The sequence below is a fragment of the Dreissena polymorpha genome, chromosome 11 (genome assembly GCF_020536995.1).
Source record: "Dreissena polymorpha isolate Duluth1 chromosome 11, UMN_Dpol_1.0, whole genome shotgun sequence".
Classification (NCBI taxonomy): Eukaryota; Metazoa; Mollusca; class Bivalvia; order Myida; family Dreissenidae; genus Dreissena; species Dreissena polymorpha.
This window is the reverse complement of record NC_068365.1, coordinates 19,654,312-19,681,234: the sequence shown is the minus strand read 5'-3', so window position 1 is coordinate 19,681,234 and position 26,923 is coordinate 19,654,312. Positions and strand designations below refer to the sequence as shown.

The following is a 26,923-nucleotide window of genomic DNA, read 5'->3' as shown; positions in this document are numbered from 1 at the left end:
ATGTGGGGAAAACATTGATACCATATGGGCAAGACCAGGAAACCATATGTGGGCAGTGACTTTATAATTCTTTTTCGTGACAAAAATACCTATTTTTCAGCCATTTTAATGCAATTTCTTTGCTTTGTAGAGGCTTATAGTAAGTGTATATGGGCACATATGCATACACATGTACTTTTAATGCTGTTTAATACATTCAATGATATTATTTGGCTTTCATCCAACCTCATTTCAGAAACGTGACAAACACAACTTTTAGTTGTGTTCACCCGTTTTGCGCGAAAGAAACTTGCACATTGATGAAGTCGCTATACAATATCGAAATCATTATAATACTTGTTATATTACTCCAGTTTTTCCCTTTGTATTGCAAAACATATTTAATTCGATTCTCCAATTTAATAAAAAAAATGGTCAACTTGCATTATTGTGTTGTTTTCTTTATGTTTGCGTCGTCGATACTATTACATTTAGCTTAAACAAACTACATGTATTGAAAGTTAACTAAATGAAACCGAAAAGAAGATGGTATTTAGAATGCATGCACTAACTGTTATTAAAATCAATGACATTTTATGGTAAGATTTTTGTTATCTTGCTTTGAAATAATTACAACAGACAGATTAAGTTTGGCGATTTCTGTTTTTTAGCATACATGTTCTACATTTCCAATTGTATAAAATTAAGTTTGCAGCTCCACATTCAACTTATTTAAACACATGTGTTTTGAGACACAATGCAGACTGTCAAATAATGATGAGACATTGGGTGAACTATTTGGGTTTTCTTTATGTACGAAATATTGACAAGTATATCAGTGGCGAGCATGCATGACGGTCAAAAGATTAAATATTTGGATCTGGTGTATGTTTAACAACAAAGGGGGAACGATGCTGTTGAAACAAGCCTTAGGCTGTATTTGCATTATTTATTTGTATCCCAATGCTTATTAGCGTGTACATACCCAGTCCTAGGTTGTAATTCAACCAATCAGCAACAAGCACGTATAGAACACTGACCAATGGGATTCATAACTGAGTTTCACGGGGCAGATGTTAGAGGGAAATAGTCAGTTAGCGGGTAGACCTGGAGGTGGACAGTTGGAAAAAGACACAATCATGTAGCAATCACAACGTATTTGTATAACTGAAATATTAGTTAAGTCAGACATTAATTTGGACTAGAAACTGATATATGGTGTTGTTGAATATTTTATCCTACATTATGCAGAGAAATTAACATAATAGAAAGGGGCGAACTTGTCCCATGCGCGGCACGAGAAAATGGTAGTTAATGCAAATCTCGTTATCTTGGCAATACGCGCATGACGAGATATCGAATGATAGGCTACACACCGGTAATTTAAGAGTAATGAACATTGTTAGTAACTATGTGTCGTCCATGAACTATGAACGATTACGGGACAAGACTAAAGTACTTTGGTAAAATTATTTTCATTCTACTTACATAAGAACGAAGCCTGCGGTAATCTCAACATTAACTATTCTGTGAAATATGCCAATATTGTTTTCGGAGATAAACCAACGATAATTCAATATTATCAACCTCGTCTAAACAGCTTGACTAGCAACATAAATTTGGCAGAAAAACCACGAAGCTTTGAATCGCCTTTCATCACTGGAAACCGAGCCGGTAGCGACTTCCTGTCGAACGTGTACTGTAAGTTTTTTTTTCCAAAGCATGGTTTTTAATGTGTTACCATTTTTTCTAATAGCCGTGTTTGAAATAATTTGCTACATATTATCGCCATGCTTCGTTTACAATCCTATTATCTCCACGTTTGTTACCGCCGGCTATAATGACATTGGTATATATGTTGTAAACACCGTTCAGGAGCATTTAAACTCTACATTATTCGTGTATGTACGTGTTTCATTGATTCAGTTGTTATTTGTAGAAGTTCAGTCGTCTGAACTTGTTGCTAGCTTATGTTTTCAGACTCTTCGTGCAATACAGACCTTATGTTGTGGATAATATTTTATTATAAGCATAATTATATACCGAATAATACTTACTTATTTTCTATTACTATTTGATCAGAAATCATATATTACACATTGTGAGGACATGAATTTGATCAGAAATCATATATTACACCTTGTGAGGACATGACATGAAGACACGTATCAAATGTTAAAGATTATTTTTTGGGGAAGCAGTTTTAGTTACCATATACAATACAATACGCGTCTTTGTTGTCGGAATAGACAAATACATCAAGTGTACGATACGTTTTAAGCCATTGGATACCATATTTGTATTTGGTTTACTGTGATGACTCCAACTCTTTTCAAATTTTGATAGCGTAGGGAAACAAACATAATAATACGAAAAGTAAAATATCATTTCGAAAAGTCATGCGATTCGTCGGCCAAAAGGATATGCCATTCAAAAACTCAAAATGGTATCTTAAACATATAAAATTCGAATAGGTAGAGATCAGACAAATTGAAAAAAACGTAATACGGATACGTACTCTCAAAGGCCATATTTACCAGGAGACAAAAATTCAGCTCGTCTTATTTGTTCGAATAATCGCAGAAAATGTATAAGATTATGACTTCATTTGCTTTGATTGAAATACATTTTACTCATTGAAATTATTTGGTATCAGTTTTTATGTCAATACTAATTTATTATACTCAATTTTAACCCGTATAACCAAGCAGAAAGTGACCTGTCCGAATACGAACAATTTAAATAATAGCTAGAAAGTTCACAAAAATCACACAAACTCGTATTTATTTTTGAAGGAGAAGGTCGGCTAGCTTTATTTGCATATCTATAGTTTCAAAGAATTATATCGAAAAGTTCACATTACCGTGTCAGGAGTCACTGACTATGTGTTTCATTTAAGATGACTTTAAACATTCCAGTTTCATTTATGCGTAGTGTACAATTTGATCGTGTTCGTAAAGCGTAATCTGCGGCAACCATTTTAGTAACAGATATCAAAGATTCAAAGGAGTTTCCGCACTGAGAAGCTATTTTAATCGTACTCCCACTCAAATTCACTTGTAATCCGATACATTTAAATGAACCAGAATGTAAATGTTTGCCAACATATCTGATTGATACAGCAGATGTTTTCTGTCATGTTATATATTTTATTGTGAAAATGAAATTGTAAGACGTCGAATCTTATTAATGCCTTCAAGAAATATGTTGCAGTGACTTTAACCATTGTTTCAGTAACATTCAAATAACCTTTATTGGTTAATAAGCATCCACTCCCCGCCAAACCAATAATACAGTTACGCTTAGGTCACCGCCTGAATATGGTGAATTCAAAAAATGAAGGGTTTAGCGGGTCGAATGACGCCGACATTAATCACTTCACTTACATCTAAGTGCAAACGCACAACGTTATAGCCGTGTTATTCAAAATGATAAAGCAATAAAAATTTATTCAAATTTGATTTAATCCCTATCAAATTTTACAGTTGTTTCATATGCACCAGAGCGTCAGAACATCAACTTTATGAGGTAAGTACAATTATCAACTCATGTTCGTGTTTTTCACACGATTTGAGAGACAAGCATCATATAGTGCGCCTTTTTGTGGATTTGCGTGGTTTTACGAATACGTGATTAATTTATATGACCAACAGCATATTAAGTAAAGAAATGTTAACCAACATAGGGCTCCAAACTTTTTATAGGACACGATAATTTTTAACAATATTATCAAAAGGTTAATTTTTCAGGTAAACAAATCACAATCCAGTGCCAATCTTTAATTAGATCATACCATGTTTGGCATTTTGCTTATATACATCGTTTACTTTTTACCTTATTTAGAACCAATATTTTAGTTTGGAATGTATGCCCCTTGATATGATGGTTTCGGCTCAATTTATTGTCAGAAGTGGTTGCTTACAATTCTTCCTGAATGACATATATGTACAACTAGTATAAGACGTAGATAAATCCGATGTTTCAACTGCAAATAAATTTCATGCAGCCATTTATCTGCAACGAAAATAGTATAATTAACATCGAAATGTTTCCGAAGAATGGTTTAGCATTCCGGATAGAATACATTATTATATGTCACAAATATTTGGCAAAGTTTGGATGTACAATTTCAGTAAATACGAATAGGCGCACGAAGCTGCCATTGATTGGGATCTTGGATTTTTGACAGCAAATACAAAATCTATTAAATCTCCGTACGTTTTACAGTCAATGCCATAAAAACATAACAGTCACTGACAGTATCTCCTCAGTATCCTCTCACCAAAGTCTTAATCAACGCCGTCAGACAGCTTTGCACTTCAAATGATATACATTCCAGATCATCTTTTGTCATAGATACAGACCGGTCTAGCGGCTACGATCACAGCATGTTATTTAGAATATGCATCATTTAATGTAGGTGCCACATCTTTGTATAGTGTTGGAGTTTTCTTGCAACCACTGTATAAAACTAGCCCTCGTGGAACTGCTACGTATAATTCGCGATTGTGTGAAATGAGACTGTGACACTGTTGCCCGCGGCTGTGATTCCGACGCCTTTAATAAAAAATGTGTGAGGAGCATAAGCCTTGCTCTGACCATTTACTGTTTATGTCATTTAAATATGTAAACATCATTGGACAAAAATACATATTTATATTACACTCTAAGATAGAAATACAAAAACGGAACGCTTATTAACAAGCAATATTAATATGATTGCACGTGCATGATAATATGGATCGGGTGCACATTCAATAACGCATAAACGAAATACCATATAAGTACAAGCACATTAATATTGGTCTGTTATTTGTATGCAAGTTATATTACGTGAGTTATTAAAAATACTAAAGCTAAGATGTCTCATTATCATTCTTTTAATTGATTGTTAACGATTAAGGCAATGTTCTTTTATTTTATTTTTTACATATTGATGTCATTTTCTATAATGTTATATCGCGCAAAGTATGTTAATGTTAGTTCGAGGAGTCATTATACACATGGTGTGCGCATGAAATATATAGACGTTTCATGGTATCCAATTTATTAAATTATCAATTAATTCAAATTGACAACAGCAACCACAATTGTTAGGCACAATGCACAGTTTTAATCAATTATAAGCTCATGCATCATCAATCGATTGTATTTTGTCTTGCATAGGTAAAACAGATACAATAATTAGGTCATTTCATGTACTATTATAGCACAATAAGGATATCATAATAATGTGTGACCTTTTGTTAAAAATGTCTCGAAACTTCACAAAAATCAAAACGGAAGCGCCAAAAGAGAAAACAGTGAAAACCCTTTATGCAGGACACACTACACATCTCTCCATTTCACAAATATTATAATGACTATGCAACTTGAGACTCTAAACAAAAGGAAAACATATGTTTGACATTTTGTATTTATTATTTAGTTTAATATTAATATATTGCTCAACATTTAATTAATAATATCAATACGAAAGAAATACACGTATAACCAATATAACTCCATGAAACAACCAAGACATTTTTTAAAGAAATTAAGAAACTGGAGCCTTTATCAATGACGTTCGTTCCATCAGGCTCACTCGAAAAGAAACATGAGCCAGTCGGTGACGACGTACTACAAGATATGGTAATATATAATGTATAATACATATGAATATCTATCCTACCAAGCAGATCGATCATGACTAGGGATTTAGCTTAACAATCGCACCAATTAGTATACCTGACGAATAGCAATTAGTTACTCGTTATGTACAATATTTACATTATAAATACAGGCTATATATTTAGTTTGCAGGGTTATTCAATCTAGTTCTTGCATATGTAAGTCACAGTCAATTTGTAAATGCTGCAGCACAACCATAACAAGAAATATCAACGACGTTATCATCCACAAGGTCGGTGTCGCCATCGGACACTGCGAATTTCTAACAAATGACGTCACTTCCGGCGTATCAAACTGGATCGTGAGGATGGCGACCTCTGACCTCATACCGAAGGTGGATCGTTTCTGCGTATTTCGGCGTCGACGCCGGTTATTATTTCTGTTTGCTGCGCAATTCTGAAATAACAAATTAATCAATAAATTAGCATTAATATTGATTAATTGCTCTTCAAATACGCACAAGACAGTTTAGCAGTGTACCGTAACAAAAATATTTGCTTTGTAAATAAAGATTCCACCTAAAATTAACAACGATTTGTGTCGATTGCTTTTTATTCTGGAGATAAATTCTCATGTAATTAGGCAAAGGATATATATTGTTTTGAAATAGAACAAGGCTATCCTTATTTTTATTTGTTTCCCCACTAGCCACAAGAAATGTATATCTATTTCCACTTACCGCATTGCAGTTATCTGAGTCACTTGAAAGACACACCCTTACGGAACACACTATAGCGACGTCATTGCAGGCTCGGTCGCTGAAACTGGCCGAAAATACCCACAGAAAGCCGCCGCTGGCACCGGTAACAAAGTTCGACACCTGACCGGAAGCCTTGCTGCATCTGTAATGAAAACCTAAATATACTATGCGGGTAGATCAATACAGGTACAACAAAATCATGCAAAATAAATGTACCAAAGCTTTATAGGTTAAGAAAGTAGAAAAGTGTTCACTGATACCAAATAATATTGACCATGCGTTCAAGAAATAAAACATTGTAAATCAGGAAAAATTTGATTTGACACCAAAAGAGAGCGTCAATTGGCGTAATTAATTTTAAATAATTGTATTTCCAATTAAAATAAGAAATTATATTGTGCCTCTTTTAACTAGTATATCTTACCCGTTCTGAAGCAGGATCACGGGGCCGCTCTTACACATGTAGCTGCACACTTCCGGTATGATCCGGAATTCCGCTGAAATCGCAAACAAGCTTTTAATGAAATTACTTTGAAAAACTATTTTAAAATCAGTACTTTTTTCCAACGTTTTTGGTCCCGTTATCAGTCTAGCATCTTCAATGTATATTATAATTCATATTCGTAATATTTTCTCATAAAATTTCTCTGAAAAATTAGTATCAAAAACTGCAAGTATGTGTGTTCGTTTACGTATCTGGGGGCCGTTTCATTAATAATTACGTATTTTTATACGATCGTAAATTATGTATCGAGATTAATGTAGTCGTTTACGATTTTACATAAACTCCGTTTCATCAACGAAATCGTAAATGCAACATACATAAAATACGACTACTTAAATATACGTATTTTGTAACCGAAAAAAATAGTGACACAGTCTGAAAAATTGCATGACGTAATTTTCGCGCGTTCTGTCAGCTAAGGCAAACATCGCACAAAAAAACATACTCCTATAAATATGAGGTCGAATTACGTCTAATTATTTGGACTAACAAAAACAATGCTAGTTGTGAATCGAAACAAAAACAAACACTGGAAAACGACGTGTAGACCGGTGTGGAAGGCTACCGATTGCTGTTTGGCCAACACTCTCCTTCCGTTACTAAACGCAAAAAGAAGTTATTTTGGATGGAGACGGTTGAAATGTGAGTTGAGAACTTGTTGGTTATGAATGAAAACAGCTGAAATAATTCGCGTTCAGGATAAATCTGAACACGAATTATTTCAGCCAAGTGTCTGCCAAAGCAAAAATCATCAAAATACTCTAAGGCGGCAATTGATATTGACAAGAATGAAGATTTTTTGCTTATTTTCTTTATCCATGAATAAAAATGTATTGGTAAGATAAATTGTTTTGTTATTTCTATGCAGAAATGTGACTGTGGTGTAGATCAATTAACAGTTTAATAATATAATTTAATAGAGACCAATCGGAATTCAGGCTGACAATAACAAGACATCATGGATTGAAAGTTTGTCATGTCAGCATTTTTGTGTTCAATTATCAAATATTTTATTTCAATAAGGTATTAGATTCACATGACACAACATGTTTAGTAATCACAAATGTCATATCATTGAGATCGCTATTTGTTTGTCTATTATATAGGGGATATTTGTTGGATTCGGTGGATCATCGTTTTTAATTCACGAGTGATCATAGACAATGATATTTTCACAAGTGGCGCAGCCACGAGTGAAAATATATATTTTCTATGATCACGAGTGAATTAAAATCAATATTTCACCGAATCCAACAAATTTTCTTTTTATTTTATGCTTTTTTCGCAGTTTATATACATTGTTAAAGAGTTTTACTTAAGAATGTCGTTGGGATTATGTCGTCATTTTGTCAAATAAATGACGTCATTTCACATTAAGCAATGAAAATTATCGATAATTCTCACTGATAATTTTCATTGTTTGAAATAGTGAAATTATCCGTTTTAATCCACCGATATTTCTCTATAAACCACCGGAAAGCATTAAATAAATATCATTTTCCACAATAATTTATTATAGTGTTGATTCACAAGATGTAAATAATCATCATTGATTTATATTGCTTTCTCTGCAAAACTGTGTTACATGTAAAGATCACAAATGCAGTTTTCATTTCTTTGTTTTTCCAGAAAAGAAAATGTTATTACTGGCTGAAAGACCAAAATTGAATGGACAGAGAACACGGTTGACAAAACTCAAACAGAAGTTGTGTCACTCAGCTACATTAAAACATAAAACTGAAGGCAGAAGCAACAACTAGTAATTATTTATTTTTTCTATAGATTATAGTAAAGCTGACTGCTATTTATTTCCTACAATGAAAATGTAACAATTTATGTTTTCAATTTAAAGCTGGGCTGTTTTCGGAGAAAACCCAAGGTATTGTCATAGCCAGCGTGTCGTGTCGTCCGTGTCATGCTCAGTCCTTAACATTTTGTCAATGTATTGAACTTTGGCCATAAAATCAAAGTGCTTCCACCTATAACTTTGAAACTTCATATGCAGCTCCACCTTGACGAGTTCTACACGCCTCACCCATATTTGGGTCACTAGGTCAAAGGTGAAGGACCTTAAAATAATTCTGACAAGCTTTTATTCGTTAAAAAATGCACCCGTAGCCGAGCGTTCACACCTGTTATGCGGTGCTCTTGTTTTTCATTGTACTCTGTTTTATGGGGATAAAGTATTGCTGCATTTTTTCATTTAACTTTATTACCGGTAACCTATTTACCAGGGTATGAACTTGTGTGTCAAGGTATTTTTTATTTAATTCTTTCGACATCCATGTACTTAAAAAAGAAATTGGAATGTAGAGCATTAGTGTCACACACAAATGTTGAGTTTAAGTTCAGAAAGCTAGGTTAATTTTGCAATACAAAAACCAACTTTCAAAAACAAAACCAGGTCATGTAGGCATGCTTACTTATTATGACCATATGTTGTGTATTTAATTTTTAGTTCTGTTAAATGTATAAACTAGTAAATTTATCTGCTTGCAGCAACATGTGAAGAATGAAGCAACAGCGTAATAAAACTCGGGAGGAGATGTTGATGGCGTCAAGGGAAAGATATGCCATTCAGAGGGACATAAGCAATAATCACGAGGAACTGGTTTCTCTTTAAAAAAATGAAATTCTAAATTGCTCAATTGTTTCTGGAACTTTTAATTGATTTTACATGTGATGGTGTTCAGTGAGTCCATGAAACTTATTATTACACATACTATCATGTAAGATATAAATTGTCATATGAATTATAATACCATGCCCAGTTAATATATTTTACTTCCTGATTAATAATAAATATTTGTGAATGTTCTTTGTGTTTTATTCATTGAAAACTAGTGTAATAGCAACTGTTATCAAATACCATAAACATTATTATCATAAACATTTCAATAAAAATACAAAAAAATGCACAGGTAAACAACATTTTAACGGTAGATGACTAAATAATTGAACAGAGACTCATAAAGGGGTAAAGTTTAGTAAATACATTCGGAAACAATCTAATATATTGGAAAACTTCTATTTTTTTATGACAATAATATCCATATTTATAGACAGCACACTTATTATTATAAAGTACCGTTACATTTACAAGCCCACTTTTTATGCCCCCCTTCAAAGAAGAGGGGGTATATTGTTTTGCTTGGTCGGTCTGTCCACCAGATGGTTTCCGGATGATAGATAACTCAAGAAATCTTAGGACATAGGATCATGAAACTTCATAGGTAGATTAATCATGACTGGCAGATGATCCCTATTGATTGTCAGGTCACTAAGTCAAAGGTCAAGGTCACAGTGAGTTGAAACAGTAAAATGATTTCCAGATGATGAATTAAGAATGCTTACGCCTAGGATCATGAAACTTCATAGGTACATTGATCATGACTTGCAGATGACCCCTATTGATTTTCAGGTCACTAGGTCAAATGTCAAGGTCACGGTGACTCAAAATAGTAAAATGGTTTCCGGATGGTAACTCAAGAATGCCAACAGCTAGGATTATGAAACTTCGTAGGTACATTGATCATGTCTGGCAGATGACTCCTATTGATTTTCAGGTCACTAAGTCGAAGGTCAAGTTCACAGTGACAAAAAACGTTTTCACACAATGACTGCCACTACAACTGACAGCCCAAATGGGGGGCATGCATGTTTTACTAACAGCCCTTGTTTTAATGTGGCTTTGAGAATGTTCATTACAGAGAACACCTTTTAGAGCGAAAGTCAGTGGGTAAAATATCACTTGAATAATTGTTAATAGGGAAAAGTACCTTGAGTATATGATCTTTTCTGGAGCTCAGATAACTGTTCAATATTCAAGGGACCTTTTCCAGTTTTGGTAAATTGACTAAATTTAAAAAAATAAGTTTAAGATTCGCAAACATTTGTTGTAGTTATGATATTTGTGAGGAAACAGTAATACTGAACATTTACCATGCTCTAAAATATCCATTATATGCAACTTTTGACGATTTAAAAACTTGAAAATTTTAAAGCGTTGCAACTATCTGCTGCAACACTCGACGATTGAATAATTTGTAGAGTTCTGTTGTTGTCGTAATATTTTGTGACACGATGAGGATTGCTTATATAAAGTGTAAAATACATCACTCATTGTATCAACATGGACGGACAAGTGGTCTTAGTGTGAGGCTTTTACTTCAGGGGTCAGTGGTTTGAGCCCTGTAGGAGTTACTTTTTATCTTTCTTTAATTGTATTCTTTTTTACTGGAGCTTTTTAGATCCAGTGTTTACATGTATCAATATAAAGGCGTTTAATGAAAAACTTGAATATCTGCCAAAATTTAGGAAAAGTTCCCTTTAAAATAAATATTAAATCAAGCACTTGGTAATACCTAACACATAACTTTTTTTATTGGTCCTCAGAACATTGACATTTTTTTTCTTTCACAAACCTATAACCTTGAAGTAAATATTAGACAAATTATGCATACACAATTATAAAACATGCAAACATCAGCTGTTGTAACTATTGTGTCTAGACGACCAGGAATACCAATCCTTCCAAATCAGCTATGACACAACTTTACGCCATTTGGCTGAGTAGTGTAGCTCTGCCTATTCAGAGAAGACTCGAGCCATCTATCACTTTATAACATTTATAACTATAAATTTTAACACATTTTATGAAACAGTTTGATCAGCTGCTGCCTCTTATCACATGCTGCTCGATGTACTGGTGTGTTGTTCATAACTTCCGGTTCCACCACATTTCCAACCAATTCCTCTATCAGTGGAACGTTTGAATCCAGACACAGGTTATGCAGGGGCATGTACACAGTTGATATTTCACAGCACTTATTGGACTTGAAAGGCCAACATCCACCAGTGGCATGCAGATATCTAAACAAATATCAAAAGTATTTCTTTAACATAGACATTTGTCTAAGTGACTAAATTGTCCTGATACCATTGACATTAATTTAATTTCAATATAAATTATATATAATATATAGCCTACAAAACACTTTATTTGTGCCTGTATTCACTATTAATGCACAATATCATTTAAATGCACTATTTCATACATAGAGTCTGATGATAAGCAAAATGAATTTTTAAGATTTAAAATAAAATGAATAAATCATCAGTTTATTTAAACAGACATTTTTTTATGAAACATCATATTTACACATGCAAACAACCCTCAGTTATTATAAAAGTTAATTTACATATAAATTCTAAAATTTGATTATTAAAGTTGTACGTTATCAAGCTTTATAAGTTACGTTTGAATTAAGACACTGTGAGAGATTGGCACTAATAATTCATTTAAATACTGTGTGGTAAGTTGATCTCGCACTAATAAGACTTATATTTCACAACCTATATAATATGTTACCAATCTCGTGATTTCAACACTCCAAATGCCCTTTCTACTACCCACCCTCTACATAGATGGTCATTGTAGGCCTGTTCCGCAGCATGGGAGGGATGAGGTTAAGGGGTCATCAGGTTAGTCCTTAAAGGGGCCTTTTCACAGATTTTGGCATTTTTTAACTTATTGATTAAATGCTTTATTTCGATTAATGTAAACATTGGATCGTAAAAGCTCCAGTAAAAAATCAAGAATAAAATTAAAAAAAGGAAAAGAACATTGCCCGGACCAGGTTTCGAACCAGTGACCCCTGGAGTCCTGCCAGAGTCCTGAAGTAAAAACGCTTTAGCCTACTGAGCTATTCCGCCGAGTACATATACATGAAGTATTTTATACCTAATATAAGCAATCTTCGTAGTTTCACAAAATTTAACGACAAAAACAGAACTCTCCAAATTATTCAATCGTTTCGCGTTGCAACGCTTTATAATTTTTAGGTTTTAAAATCGTCAAAAGATGCATATAATGGCTATATTAGACCATGGTAAATGTTCAGAATTACTGTTTCCTCACAAATATCATAACTAAAACGAAAATTAGCGAATCTGAAACAACTTTTTTCAATTTTGTCAATTTACCAAAGCGTGAAAAGATCCCTTTAACGGATACCCACTATCTCCCAGCAGATGACCCTCATCATTGGTGCTCAGATATTGCTGTAAACTGAAATATTTTATTGGGCAGTTGCTTTGTCTTTGATAAAACAGCAGTCCACAGTTAATATTGTTAGATTAAGGTAGGAAAGCATCTCAATAATTTTCACAAAACTAGCTTAAGTATTATCAAATCACTATATTTTAGTTACCTTACCTAGATGAAATAATGTAACTTAAGACAATATTTAAAGATAATACTGATAGCTGCATTGGCTAACACATAAAAGAACAAAAGCTTGATCACACAGTGCTAATGGTGCTTATTGTGGTAGTTAATGATTTTTGCGCATGTACGTAACTAATGATTAATAGATGTCAAAGATAATAAGCATTACGCTTATTTCAACCTTTTATGGTATTTATCTGCTTTTATACCAAATTTAATGATAAGGTAATGAATCATAATACTGTATTTACATTAACCTCATGCTACAGCAACATCAGCAACAGCCTGCATATTAATGGCATGGAATCCTCAGTAAACATCTCCCTTGGCAATATGCAATATGCCAAAATCTATAAAAAAAAATAAAAGTTATTCATTAACATGAAAGTGCTCATCATTTCATGTTCACATTACCAACACAAAAGGGAGGAATGCAGAAAAGGAGTAAATAAATAAAAAAGCCCCATCAATATGCACGAAATAAATTTTTTGGATGGGGGTGCATATTTATAGCACTGCAGAATTCAATTTGACAAATAAATAAATTGTATTCAAATGGAAACAATATAGAAATAAATAAGGTAATTGTTATGCAATTATTACAGACATAAGGTACAATCTACTTTACTCACGCTCGATTGGTTATTCACAGCTTGGGTACTACTTACATGTACCCCTGGTATCATTAAGCATACTTGCATGTACCTCGGGTAAAGTTAATATACTTAAACATACCCGGTCCTTATTAGACTGTACCCCAGTTGTTCTCCTGCCCAAAATTCGATGTGGTACAGTGCACTACAGATAAATGTAAAGCCATATTGTTTATCTAAATTAAACTTACCTTTTGAAAAAACTGCATCAATATGCTTTTTGAGTATAAATTTCGATGATATAAAGACTATTTGAGAAAAAAATGACATTAATGTGAACATAATTAAAAAAAATAAGCCTACAACAACCCATTTAGCATTATATTTCCGGTTATATTAAAGTATATTAACTGTAACAGGGTTAGCTCTACATGTAAGTATACTTAAAGAGTACCCGGAGTACAGGTAAGTAGTATGCGAGCTGACAATGACCAATCGAACAACATTGTAATCAAATGAGGCAATATAGAAACAATTAAGGTGATTTTTCTACAATTATTAAATACATAAGGTACCATTACTCAGCATCTACTTAACTCACCAATACAATAACTTGTTTAAAAATAGCAAACACAAACAATATCATGATGTCATATTCATGTTCATGATCACGATGTTATAATCAACAATTTCGAGGTAAAGTATTGTTCAATCATAACATTTGGAAGTAGAACAACTACAAGTTCAACATTAGCGGGTGGGGTAAATCAGTCTGCACTTAAAGTCATCGATAAGTACACGTCGACACAAAAAAGAATGAGTTTAACATAAAGTCATTTGTAAAGAAACACAACAATAAATGCTTAAACTAATAACGGTAATCATCGAATGCTTTTATTAAGAAAAGATACAACAATAACTTATTCTTCAACCATTTTGCAAAATCCGAGTTGTCAAATGCTAAGTAAACAAAGGGCAACTACTCTCAAGTGTTTGGGTTAAATCAAAGACCTATAGATAACATGTTATCTATAGGTCTTTGGTTAAATGCTACTTATTTGCTATTTGAAAATAAATACAATTTTATAATTATACTTGTTTAAATCAATGATTTCTTCGCCTTATTTACATACCTAAGCGACGGAATGAAAGGGATGAGCTCGCCGGCAAGTTGGTGCTATGTCTTCCCCGATCAAAACCAACAATCGCTCTATTCCGCCCTTACTTAGACGATATATCGAAGCAATGTTCTCATCTCTTAGGTTTTCGAGAACAATCTCTCCCTTAAAAGCCTTGGCATTGGTAATTGTTCGTCTCCTGCCATCTTGGATGACAAAAACGACCGCCATTACGTTAATTTACGGTTGCCCTTACCCAGTCGTATATTTATGTATGAAATTTATGTAATTTTAATTTACGATTTGCTTGATGAAACGCGATTTCATTGAAACATCGTAATTTATGTAAATCGTAATTTACAACTAGTCGTAAATCGTTGATGAAACGGCTCCCTGTATGCCCCAGACGATCTTTCTAGCGTCTTGTGCGGGAACCTTTGCACCGGAAGTGTTTTCCCCAAGACGCGTTATTATGCGGACTCCGTTATCCAACACCTGCTCCTTTGTGGGTATCGATGGGTCCTCCCTGAAAATAACAATTTCTGTACATTTTAATTGATTACAAGTACACACTTAAGGCGTTTTTTACAATCAATTTTTAAATGACTTTGCAAAGTCAGTTGTTCATGTTCAATCATAACAGTTATTAACAATTCTCTGTTTTGAAGGCTTTAAACTGATACATTTTAACTTGGTAAATGTATGATAATTTATTTTGCATTTTGCAGTCAACAAAAATATACCGTTATGCAGTTTTGGTCACAACGTACTCATTCTTTTGAAATTATCTTTTGCACGACACACATTATTGCAATACTTACGTTACTTTGATGCCCACACTGACGTTAAGAATGACGCCCTCTTCCGGGATCTGTTTGCAGACGAAAGACTGAATGAGACCGCCCGTGAGAACACCTAGCTCCACAAGTTTCAAGAATGTCACCGTGTGATTAGCGTCCTGTATAATAAAACCATATAAATATAACAGTTCCTCTTCTCCAATCTTTCTGTTTAGAAATTGTTTTATTTTTAGGAATAACAGTGGTTATATAGTCTTATAGAGTTTTTTTGGCTGCAAATGTCATATAGGATACAATACATTTTAAAACATATTCAGATAATATATACAATTTAAAGCGTACGTTTAAGATCATTTTTCATACAAGTTTTGCGGTCTTTGAAAAAAAAACATATTCGTATATATCATACATTATAAAAACTCGCTTAGTAAATGAGAGTTATCGGCTTACAAAAAAATACTAAATAAATAAACTGTGTATCTGCTTAAATTTCTGTATCAAATACAGTCCTAAATAATTGCATTTGAGCCGCGCTCTGTGAAAAGAGGGTTTAATGCTTGTGCGTAAAGTGTCGTCACAGGCTAATCTGGTCACTTTCACACTTTCTTTAAACGAACAACATCATAAAAGCGGAAAGTGTCCTCCCTGATTAGCGTGTGCAGGCGACACAGGCTTATCTGGGACGACACTTTACGCACATGCATTAAACCCTCATTTCAAAGAGCACGGACCATTTCTATTATGTAATCAGTAATGATTTATTTGAACATCTAACTTACCATTTGACAGTTGGCGAGCCAGACCTCCTCGTTCACCTTGAGCTCTCCCAGACGACACGTCGTTGAATTCACATCTACTTTGTTGAATCGGCCCCCGGGATTAGGAACCACTATGGTGCCATTAGGAAAGCAGCGGATGTCTAGAAGAAAGAAATATGACGGTCATCAAATACCTTGTTGTTTGATATCAACTTGTTGAACACGATTGATGTACCTATAATGTCTTACCTAAATTTCAACGTTAATCAATTCATGTAGTGATACCTACTTTTAAAATAGTTGTTTATGATTCGCAAAAGGGATCTCAACACGTACAGGAAATGTGTTCGAAAAGAGCTTAGATCACAACACACTATACACTTACTATGATTTATGTTTCCGTTTGAAACTCTTGACGTTGACTTTTTTTGGCTATAATTGCTGTAATATTTGTCCGTGTACACGTGTTCACATTTATGCTGTAACTTTATATTTAGCAAACATATGTTAACAACAAAACTGTTTAAGCAACACAATTACACAATATGTATTGTCCTTTCCGAGAAAGAACATTGTATGGCATCTGTGTTAACCAACACAAACTCAAAATTATTGATAATATAACAAAATAGCCTTCGTACTATACTATGTCATAAATATGAATAAATAAACCTATAAAATATAATAATAAGCTGTGCTTAAAAGCGTGCCTGTTTTAAAATGGTTGTTAAATAACTTTGTAATACATTTTTGTCACCTGCCATAAGCTTTTTTCATGTTAACGAATTTTATTTAATCGAAATATTATTTTTTAATTCTGTATCGTATATATTGAATAACACAGCGGTATGCTATTTTTATTGAATGACAATAGATATTCTTGATTATGAATTTAAAAATATATTTTAGTATAAATATATACAATAATATACATATATTTAACAAATGTATTGAATAGACTTCCAAACATTTGAAATGAGATATTCTCAACAGTTTTTCACGTGGCGTTAAAAGATAAAAGGCAATATTCATTTGTTGTAATCATGTGATGATTATTAGCAGGTTTCCTACAAAAGTATCATATTTTCGTCGTTTGTCTATATATATGTTAAAATCGTGACAGTGTAAGTGAACATATATCAGTCCGATCTCGAATCCAAGCCGTGGGATTATCTTCACAAATTACCTTTACGAATCGGCCACTGAAAACTGCCAGAGGCATTATTACATATCCTATCGTTCGTGGTAATGATAATTGGGACAACTGTGTTAACCGTAGTGCGTACATTGGATGAGTGTGGCAATTAATAAGTGAACCTCAACTCTCTACAGATGGCCAGATGTTATGGGTAAATCGGGTAAAAAACGCTCCAAGGAAGAGGCGTCAACGAATTCTGTCAGTGATCACCCCGATAAAGTTCATAAAATGGCAACCAATACGCCACCAGCCAGCAATCCAACAGGAACATCGCCGCCATTCTATGGCACCCCCGTTGCGCAAGGAACATTTATGCCACCCCACCTCCAATATCTTACCCAGCAGAGTCCTGCGCAATTTGCTTACATGTACGCGCCAGCCTCGCCACAAAATGTCAGCCAAGCTCACACTGCTACGCCAATGGACTCAGATATGTACAATACAATCACTTCACCTTTTAATAAACCTAACATATTTTAAACATTCTCACTTTTTCACTTTTAACACTTTTACCTGCACTGACTGCGCACCTGTCGATAATACCCGAAAGGGGAGTTAGACTGTATATATAGACAGATGGATGGATGGATGGATGGATGGAATTATTTTGTTAATTAAATATTTGTTTAGTAAGGTATGATTGTTGTTTGTGTATTTGTGTTTGATGTAATTATCAATAAATGAATGCGAACATTATACCTGGTTCGTTTTTTATTTTTTGTTTTGTATTTTATATAGAAAAACTGTATAATGATTTAATTGTTTACATACGAACTTATTTGATTGCTTATAATTATAAGTTGTAATTAGCTGTTATATACGTGCGTTTGATTACTATTATCCATAAAGTAATTCCTTTGTGATAGCCCTGTTTTGAAAACGTGTGAATTGTAAAACAGTAATATTGCCGTAATGCGTTCATTGTCTTTTCACGAGTTTATTAATGAGTCATATTGTATCCTTGTTTGGTGTGATTAAAGAATAAAGGAATGCCTTTGTGTCAGTCCTGCTTTGAAAACGTGTGAATTGTAAAACACTAATTTGCCGGCATGCTTTTTGGACATATTGTTTGGCAATACGCTGAGCTGTAATATGCTTGAGTCAGTTAACGCGGCAACTACTAAATGTATGCATAAACTCATAATAACTGTACACAGGGAATGATAGAAAAAAGTCATTATTTTATTGATTTGTCCATAATATTCAAACATCCTAAGCAAGTACATAACAAGATATGGCAATACATACAATAATTTGTAAGCTTGCTATCGAGTTCCTCAAAATATCACTGTTACGAATTTATCAGAACAGAAAAAATCTTGTATTATTCCCATTTTTATTGTGTATTTGAATAAAGACATTCGCTCACAATTAAATGACATTTATTAAGTGTTTAAATTATTGAGAAGTTTAGCAGTTCAATTATTTCGACAGTAAAACTTGTGTTATCTGCCTTCCTTATCAAATATCATCGATTACCAACCATCTCAGTGATGTAACTGACGATAGACGTGTGTAATGTCATAAAAGTTACCCAGCTACCGCTCGGTATATGGACTAATAAAGGCAGTTCTAAATGCTTATATATCGGATTTCAATCGATACTGTTGCAAATTACTGATGTATAAATGAATTACGCATAAAAACATTAATGAACGTAAATATTTAAACTTTGATTGTATATTTGATTCAGGAACGCCTATGCGTTTAAGTAAGAAGAAAACTAGATGGATAATCAAAATGTCAGATTAATGCAAAACACACATCCACTAAGTATTAAGTATATAATGTAGAACAACATTCCGATCTCACTATCAAATTGGGGTCAAGACTAAAACTCTTGCCATTGACATAAAAAATAGGACTTTACGTTATAATTTCGTCGAGATATGTTTTGGTGGAAATTGTCCGATACATTATTATCGCTCGATTGGTCATTGTCGGCTCGGGTACTACTTACATGTACCCCGGGTACTCTTAAGTATACTTACATGTACCCCGGGTACTGTAAATATACTTTATCGTACCCGGGAAATTTATCGCTAAATCGGTCGTTGTCGGCTATATTTTGGAATTAATTATATTTACATAGAGTTGTGTCCCTTGCTAATAGCCGCACGTGAACATCGCGCTCTCGAAAAATCTCAATAAAATTCAAAATGGCTATCGATACTGCGCTTTACAGGATACGAATTGAATTTTTTGTGATGGCTATAAAGACAAGAAGCAGAGTGTGTTCATTGTGTGTGAGTAAAAGGAGTATTAGAGTCTGTTTGTGTCTAGCTATTTTCCTGTCTATGTTGATGTTACTGGGTGGGGATGTGGAGACGAATCCTGGACTGCCACGTTCACAAAAACAAAGGACTTTATCGTTCGCTGAAACAGTAGCAAGGCCTACAGAGACGACCGCAACGCCCGCGAGTGCATGGGACGCTCAGTTAAACACAAACCGATCTATCCAGGACATTAAGGTAATGTGAGGTAATGTGTTTTCTCAGAGAAATGAAAGACGAAGTGCGCTCGGACTTATCTACGATAAACTCAAAAGTTGATGACATAAGTATACAGTAAATATGTTAAAATCAGAAAATGAATCGCTCAAAAAAGAAAATCAAGAAATGAAGAAGCAAATGCATAGCCTTTGTTCGAAAATTGACAGTTTAGAGGGTCATTCACGACGGAATAATCTGCGTTTTCTCGGGATATCGGGTACAAGCGGGGAGAAGTGGGAGGATACGGAACAGAAGGTACGACATTTCATCAAAGACACACTTTGGTTGCCCGATTTTGAGCACGTCGAAATAGAAAGAACGCACAGAGTGGGTAATACAAATTCTGAAAAAAACCGGATTGTCGCAAAGTTTTCTCGCTACAAAGACCGTGAGACGATACTCAAAAAATCAAGGCAAGTTTTGGACAGGCATTCACAATTTTCCGTGCGCGAGGATTTTACTGAGCGAGTTCAACAACACAGGCGTGAACTGGGAAAGCGATTAGTTCAAGCGCGAAAACAAGGACAATACGCTTCACTGCGTTTTGACAAGCTATTTATTGATAGCGAGGTGTTGCAGTACGACGACTTGACCGGGGTGATTATGAGAATTGAAAATACCCGCGGAAGACATCATACACTCATGAACAATAGCAAGCGGAATGTGGTGAGAGGGGATTACCGCGATGGCAGTGAGGCGGATCGGTCCGATGGCGAAAGCGAAGCTGGGGCAACAGGCGAGGTGGAATAGGATCGAGGTCAAGGCCCAGCAGAAAACATGACCATTATAACATGGAATGTGTGTGGTCTAAGGAAACTTGTACATAACTGTGACTTTGTAAATAATTTATTTTCATTTGACATCAAAGGTCTATTAGAGACATGGGGTGAGAAAAACAATGAATTTTGCGATTTATTAACAAATTATACATGTTTTGACTCTGTGAGAATTAAAGTAACTAATGCATATCGTAATAGTGGTGGAATAACCGGTGTGCGGTAAAAATGCCAGAGGTAAAAATGCCATAGGTAAAAATGCCAGTTGTAAAAATGCCAGAGGTAAAGTGGTAAAAATGCCATAGGTAAAAATGCCAGACGTTATATAGTAAAACAGATTTTTGAGCAATATTTTTTAAGGATATTGAGTATTGTACGGAAACATTTTTTTTTAATTGAACATGTTGTTAATGGTTGGTAATTTGTGTTTCTTTGATGAATCGGTCATTCAAGAAAACTTGTTAAATTCATTGTAAAAGGATATTGAGTATTGTACTGAAACATTTTTTTAATTAAACATGTTGTTTGAGAATAATGTGTCAGTAATACATGTATTCTAAAGATTCAAATGCTTTTTTTAAGAAATGAAAGATTCAAATGTGTCTTATTTATATTGTATCTGTGTCTTAAATGTGTCTTATTTATATGTGACTACGTGCTTATTTTTTGAAGAAATGAAAGATTCATATGTGTCATATTTGTATTTTATCCATGTCTTAAATGTGTCTTATTTAAGACTACATGCTATACCGCCAGTGCGATGCAATAGATCTTATTTCTTAATCTCCACTTTCACACTTAGCGCTGTCTTTAATTAGGCTACCTCTATTTCAAGGACAGATTACTGAAAACTAAATAAAAAGTACAACGGTGATGTTGATCCATGTTGATGTTGATTCTAGCTCGATCATATTTAAGTAAATAATATTAGTTCGGAATTATACAATTGCGTATGATATGGTTAGAATATATAGACATTTATTAACATTTATTAACTGTACTGATATCCACATCAAATAATGATTTTACCTGTATTATTTGCCATTGAAAGCGTATTTAAAATAATAAGGGTAAATAAAACGGACGCTTGCAATAATTATCATTAAATATTTCAAACGGTATAAATATAAGACAATGGTAGAGCGTTTACTATTTATTGAAGTATTTTTAAGGTACACAACAATTTAGCAATAAATGAAATCAGTTATTTTGGCAGTAAATCCAATTTTTCCAGTACAGTAGCCAGGTGCCTGTGTATTGAGCTAATAAGAAAGCGGTTACTAGATTTACCGAAAGCGCGCGCTTTCGGTATCGGTAGATTATTTGTAGTATTTATCGAACTATTTTACAGTTGCGCACTACGGTACGTTTAAACAAGTTATTGGAAGCGTTTGAGATCGCAATACTTGTTAACATCCGTAAAGGATTAATATGATGATACATTATTTGTTTTTCTTTTTTTTCTCAAAAATATTTTTTTATTAATTTGCATGTGTATGTGTTTCAGGTGAAAGGAAATGGGCTTCCTGTTACCTATGCACTCCAACCACCCGACTTAAAAGCAGTACATCGAATAGCTAGTTTTTTCAGTCTTTCAGTTAACGGATTAATTGAGTTGCGTTCTGAGAAAACTGGGCATATTGCATGTGCTTAAAGTGTCATACCAGATTAGCTTGTGCAGTCCGCACAGGCTAATCTGGGACGACACTTTCCGCACATGCAATATGCCCAGTTTTCTCAAAACGCGACTCAATTAATGGATGTCAAAAATTATTTAACCGGTTAATTGTTTAAAAACATGTTGCATCCCTCACAGTAGTGATTATTTAGTTATAAAAAGAGTATTTCTGTTATGAAATGAATAAAATAAATAAACGTGTGTTATTTTATTTGTCGTCACTCTTGTGCACAATAATACAAAGTCAACCATTCACTTGCACTGAATGAGATACTTAACACCTAAAAAAAAACCCAGCCCGAGCACACACTTTCTCAAGCACAAGAACAATTGACACATACAGTGTGTAATGCGCTAAAGAAATTATATTCCACCTTCCACAAGTAATTAGCGCCGTCTTAAATAATCGAGACCTATATTTAAAGAGCAGATTACTGAGAACTTAATAAGAAAAAGCCGAATAATTAGAAGCATACGGTTATAGCACATATATATTGTTGTTTCCAAAAGCTCACAATTTGAAGCGGCAATGTGTTTCATTTTGATGTGACATTAAATCTCAAAGGAAACTCAAGATGACACATGTGTATAAGCAGGTTGCTAATACACTTTTTATCATATGGATTACAATTGTCAAATACAAATTAAGGGTATACGGTTTGAAAAGTAGCGCCGTTCACGATTTAACTGAATACGACACTGAAGTTATTTTATGGAAAAAACCCATCTCAAACACAGTGATCATTAATTTTCGACCATTTTATTCAACAAAAAATGTGTTTCCTTCACAGTTTATTTATGGAACGCTTGAAGGCGCTATTATTATTGCGGACGGTTAACAAATTCAGTTATCATGTAGTTATGAACGGCATAAGACACACATTTGTAGCACAGTAGCAGGCTGATGTATTTATTGAACGTGAATAAAAGCATCAACTAAAATGTTTTGAAATTATAAATTTGCCCAGAATAACTGCATAACATTATTCATCTAGCGGCCAAGTGCATGAATCTGCGCTCGACCGCTGTTGGGATAGCTTAAATACGATAGTTTAAATCGAATTCATTTAATAAAGTACAAACATTTTATTTCGGAGCAATTGTGTAGTTGTGCTCCCCATTGAGACCGGGAGGTAGCGGGTTCAATTTTTGAGGAGCGTTTGTAAGATATTTGGTGTGGTGGTATTGCTACCTCAAACTGTATGTGAGTAAGAAACGTGTTTCTTGTAAATAAAATCAATTTAAACGGACTTGTTCACGGATTGTCGTATTTTGGAAACAATCTCACTAAATATAATAGCAAAATAAGTTGAGTTGAATACACAATATTGTTGTTCACCGGATTCTAACCCGGTTCCTTTAGAAGCAAAATCTACCTCGCTTCCAAGCAGCCTTTCCAGATTATGTGCAAAGCATAACCGCTCTACTAACACGACGAATTTGCAACTTAGCATTATAAACGGATTATTATTCTACCGATTTCGAATGATGATTATCCGTTAATGAACCAATATTTTTTACCTTTTTTTCTGAATTTCGCTTGTTTCAATATAATGCATACATTATTTTTTGCATATATGATAATTATATTGAAAATCGTCATTTTACCAAACAGTTTACACGTGTCCGGTTTTTGTTTTTTTCGTAAATCGTTTCGTAAATTTCAATAACAAAACGTTATGTTCCAAGAATAGTAATGAAATGTAAAATGTGCAACTTTAATAAATCAAATCAGTGACAGTGAGAAACAGATACGCCCGACTACCGCACATCATTTGTCAGGCTTCCTACCACAAAACGAAACCATGAATGATTACTTAGACAATGTCGTAATCTCGTGCAGGCTTCTAACCTCAAAGCAAAACAACGAATGATAAATTAGACAATGTCGTGCAGGATGCACGTTTTTGTTCAGCAGTTCGTTCTTCCCTGGTGCACTTGAAAATAGCTACGAAATAAAACATTTGTCCATAACAACCCGTTAAAAATAAAATTTGATTAATATGTTTTTGTGGTCTGTCTGTTTACATCTAAACGTTATTACAAAATATTTACCGCGAAACATGTTTTGCAAAGGGTGATGTTGATGCAACGCGAATTTCTGCATTGTACATCAAGAAAAAAATATATATTGCCATTGAAGCGTGAAGCTTTCTCAGAAGCATGTTACGCGCTCTGTCAATATTGTAAACATCACGTTTATAGTTAGCGACGTAAATGCACTGGCACAAATAAGTAAATGATTGATGCAAAATTACTAAAACTTTAAGTGTGAATTTAAACATTTGTCATTATTTCGAAAGAGCGTTTAATTTTTAATTTGAAGTTTTGTAAACAAGGACGACGTGGCTTTTCTTAGAAGACTTGACGCGATGCTAGTGTATTTTTGATACTGCTTTGCAACTGAATATCATTGTTGGGTTATCAAGTGAAAAAAAGGATGCAACTCTCGTTTGGTGATTGGATATCGGTTCTCAGTCACAACAGACAACATTCCTTACTTCTAACGTAATCGTGGCGACTATGCAACAATTGCCCGCAGACTTGCGATTTACTCAAATTTAACTATTCCCACGTCTCTTAAATTATGGAACGACCTTGACATCGGAACAAGGTCTCTACCAACGCTTTCTAGTTTTAAAAGTGCAGTAAAGCGGAAGTGCAATCCTCCTACAGTTCCTTCGTATTTCCTAGTTGGCGAACGAAAGCAACACATTCTACATGCTCGGCTAAGAAACCACTGTAGCGACTTAAATTCCGATTCACATTTAAACCACTAACGTGACAATCCAAAATGCGCTTGTAATAGTCATGTCGAGGACGTAGATCACTTCTTCTTCAAATGTCCTCTTTTCTCCGAGCAACGTATCGTGCTTTTTACTTAAATTCGTCCATACCACATTCTTAATGCAAACAAACTATTATATGGTATCCCAGAACTAACTAATAACCAAAACGATGTGTTATTTCTGGAAGTTCGAAATTATATTAAAGACAACTAAAAAATATTCAAAGCGTTTTCATTAAATACATAATTTCAACTGAAGTAAATAATAACATGATGGAACAAGATTTATAAATCAAATAACGTGTATGCAATTCAATAAATTTCAAATAAATAAACATTTAAATATGTGGCAAGAAACATTTTATATTAACAGTTTGTTCCTAATTCTCCTACTATTGTAAACGTAACGCATATATCCAATGCGCTTTCGGTAATGCCATTGCGCTTTCGGTATCCCGATACCGAAAGCTCGCGCTTTCGGTAAATCTAGTAACCCTAAGAAAGTGATCAACACAGCAGGTTGCTAAAACACAGTGTAGACTTCCCCTGACTTTGATTCGAGCACAATAAATCCCAATATTATAAAATTAACAGAACAGAACAGCGAGTTTATTTGCGACATCATATATAGCTAAACATCAAACAACCATAATAATAAATACACAAAACACATGCATCAAAATAACACCAATAATATGTTTATGCATTTTGTACAAACATATTACTTGTGAGAATGTATGATGTAAGAGAAAGGTCTTTCTGTTTTAACAAAGTTAAGTGAATTTTTAAAATCCGCAATTGATAAAGAAAAAAATACAGTTAGATGTTATGTACAAAATTTTAGTTGTGGGGGGAAAATTTACTCTCTAAAAATCTTTATATTATCGGCTCTAAGTTTAAATGCTGTAATTAGCAAGACGTATCAATACATGCCTCATTTAATAATCAATGTAAACATAATCACCATCAAAACCCTGCTTGTTTATTGCTTTAATAGTTTAATAATTTATAAATCTTTAAAAATCTAAAGATTCCATTACATCAATAAAAATCCAATAGCTTTTACAATGAATTTAAGTTTCCTTTAATGACCGATTCATCAAAGAAACAAAAAATCCCAACCAATAAACAGAATGAATAAAGCACAAAACAACAAAATTACAGTCTAAATGTATTAGTAAGACACTTGAACAAGTTCAAATAAAAAATTGTTTCCGTACAATACTCATTATTCTTAAAAAACATTGCTCAAAAATCTGTTTTACTATATAACGTCTGGCATTTTTACCTATGGCATTTTTACCACTTTACATCTGGCATTTTTACCTCTGGCATTTTTACCTATGGCATTTTTACCTCTGGCATTTTTACCTACATTCGGAATAGCCGTGTATGTAAAAAACGAGCTGTTAAAAGATGGCTTTATTTCACAAATATGTCATAACTATCAGGATTGTATTGTTCTGTATATATAAAAGTTCTATTTATAGCTCTTTAAAAGATATTATATTATATATAGCCTATGTATTACCAGAAGGTTCACCAATTTATGAAAGAATGAATGAGATTAATGGTATCACTATTATTGACTCCCAATATTTCTTCTTTAAGAGTACTTTATGCTGATGCCAATGGACAT

The 26,923-nt window shown here is 33.8% G+C and overlaps 1 protein-coding gene and 2 long non-coding RNA genes across 3 annotated transcripts; 1 reads left to right on the top strand and 2 right to left on the bottom strand.

Annotated features, from left to right (window-relative positions):
• Nucleotides 1-5,173: 5,173 nt before the first annotated feature.
• Nucleotides 5,174-7,042, bottom strand: LOC127851532 (uncharacterized). The gene is made up of 3 exons (XM_052385356.1): nt 6,774-7,042; nt 6,329-6,491; nt 5,174-6,045 (listed from the first exon to the last, which is right to left on the bottom strand). The coding sequence occupies exons 1-3, from the start codon at nt 6,809-6,811 to the stop codon at nt 5,788-5,790; spliced, it is 459 nt and encodes a 152-aa protein (XP_052241316.1). The 5' UTR covers nt 6,812-7,042; the 3' UTR covers nt 5,174-5,787.
• Nucleotides 7,043-7,072: 30 nt separating this feature from the next.
• Nucleotides 7,073-9,671, top strand: LOC127851533 (uncharacterized). The gene is made up of 3 exons (XR_008035814.1): nt 7,073-7,496; nt 8,484-8,613; nt 9,354-9,671. It is a non-coding gene; the product is annotated as an uncharacterized LOC127851533 (long non-coding RNA).
• Nucleotides 9,668-12,353, bottom strand: LOC127851534 (uncharacterized). Its single transcript, XR_008035815.1, has 2 exons — nt 12,271-12,353; nt 9,668-11,726 (listed from the first exon to the last, which is right to left on the bottom strand). It is a non-coding gene; the product is annotated as an uncharacterized LOC127851534 (long non-coding RNA).
• Nucleotides 12,354-26,923: the final 14,570 nt, after the last annotated feature.

Coding starts and splice junctions, on each gene's coding strand:
- LOC127851532 (XM_052385356.1), bottom strand. CDS start 6,811: ATGTGTAAGAGCGGCCCCGTGATCCTGCTTCAGAACGG. Junction 6,492..6,773: donor GTGATCCTGCTTCAGAACGG/GTAAGATATACT, acceptor TTTTCATTACAG/ATGCAGCAAGGCTTCCGGTC. Junction 6,046..6,328: donor ACTCAGATAACTGCAATGCG/GTAAGTGGAAAT, acceptor TTGTTATTTCAG/AATTGCGCAGCAAACAGAAA.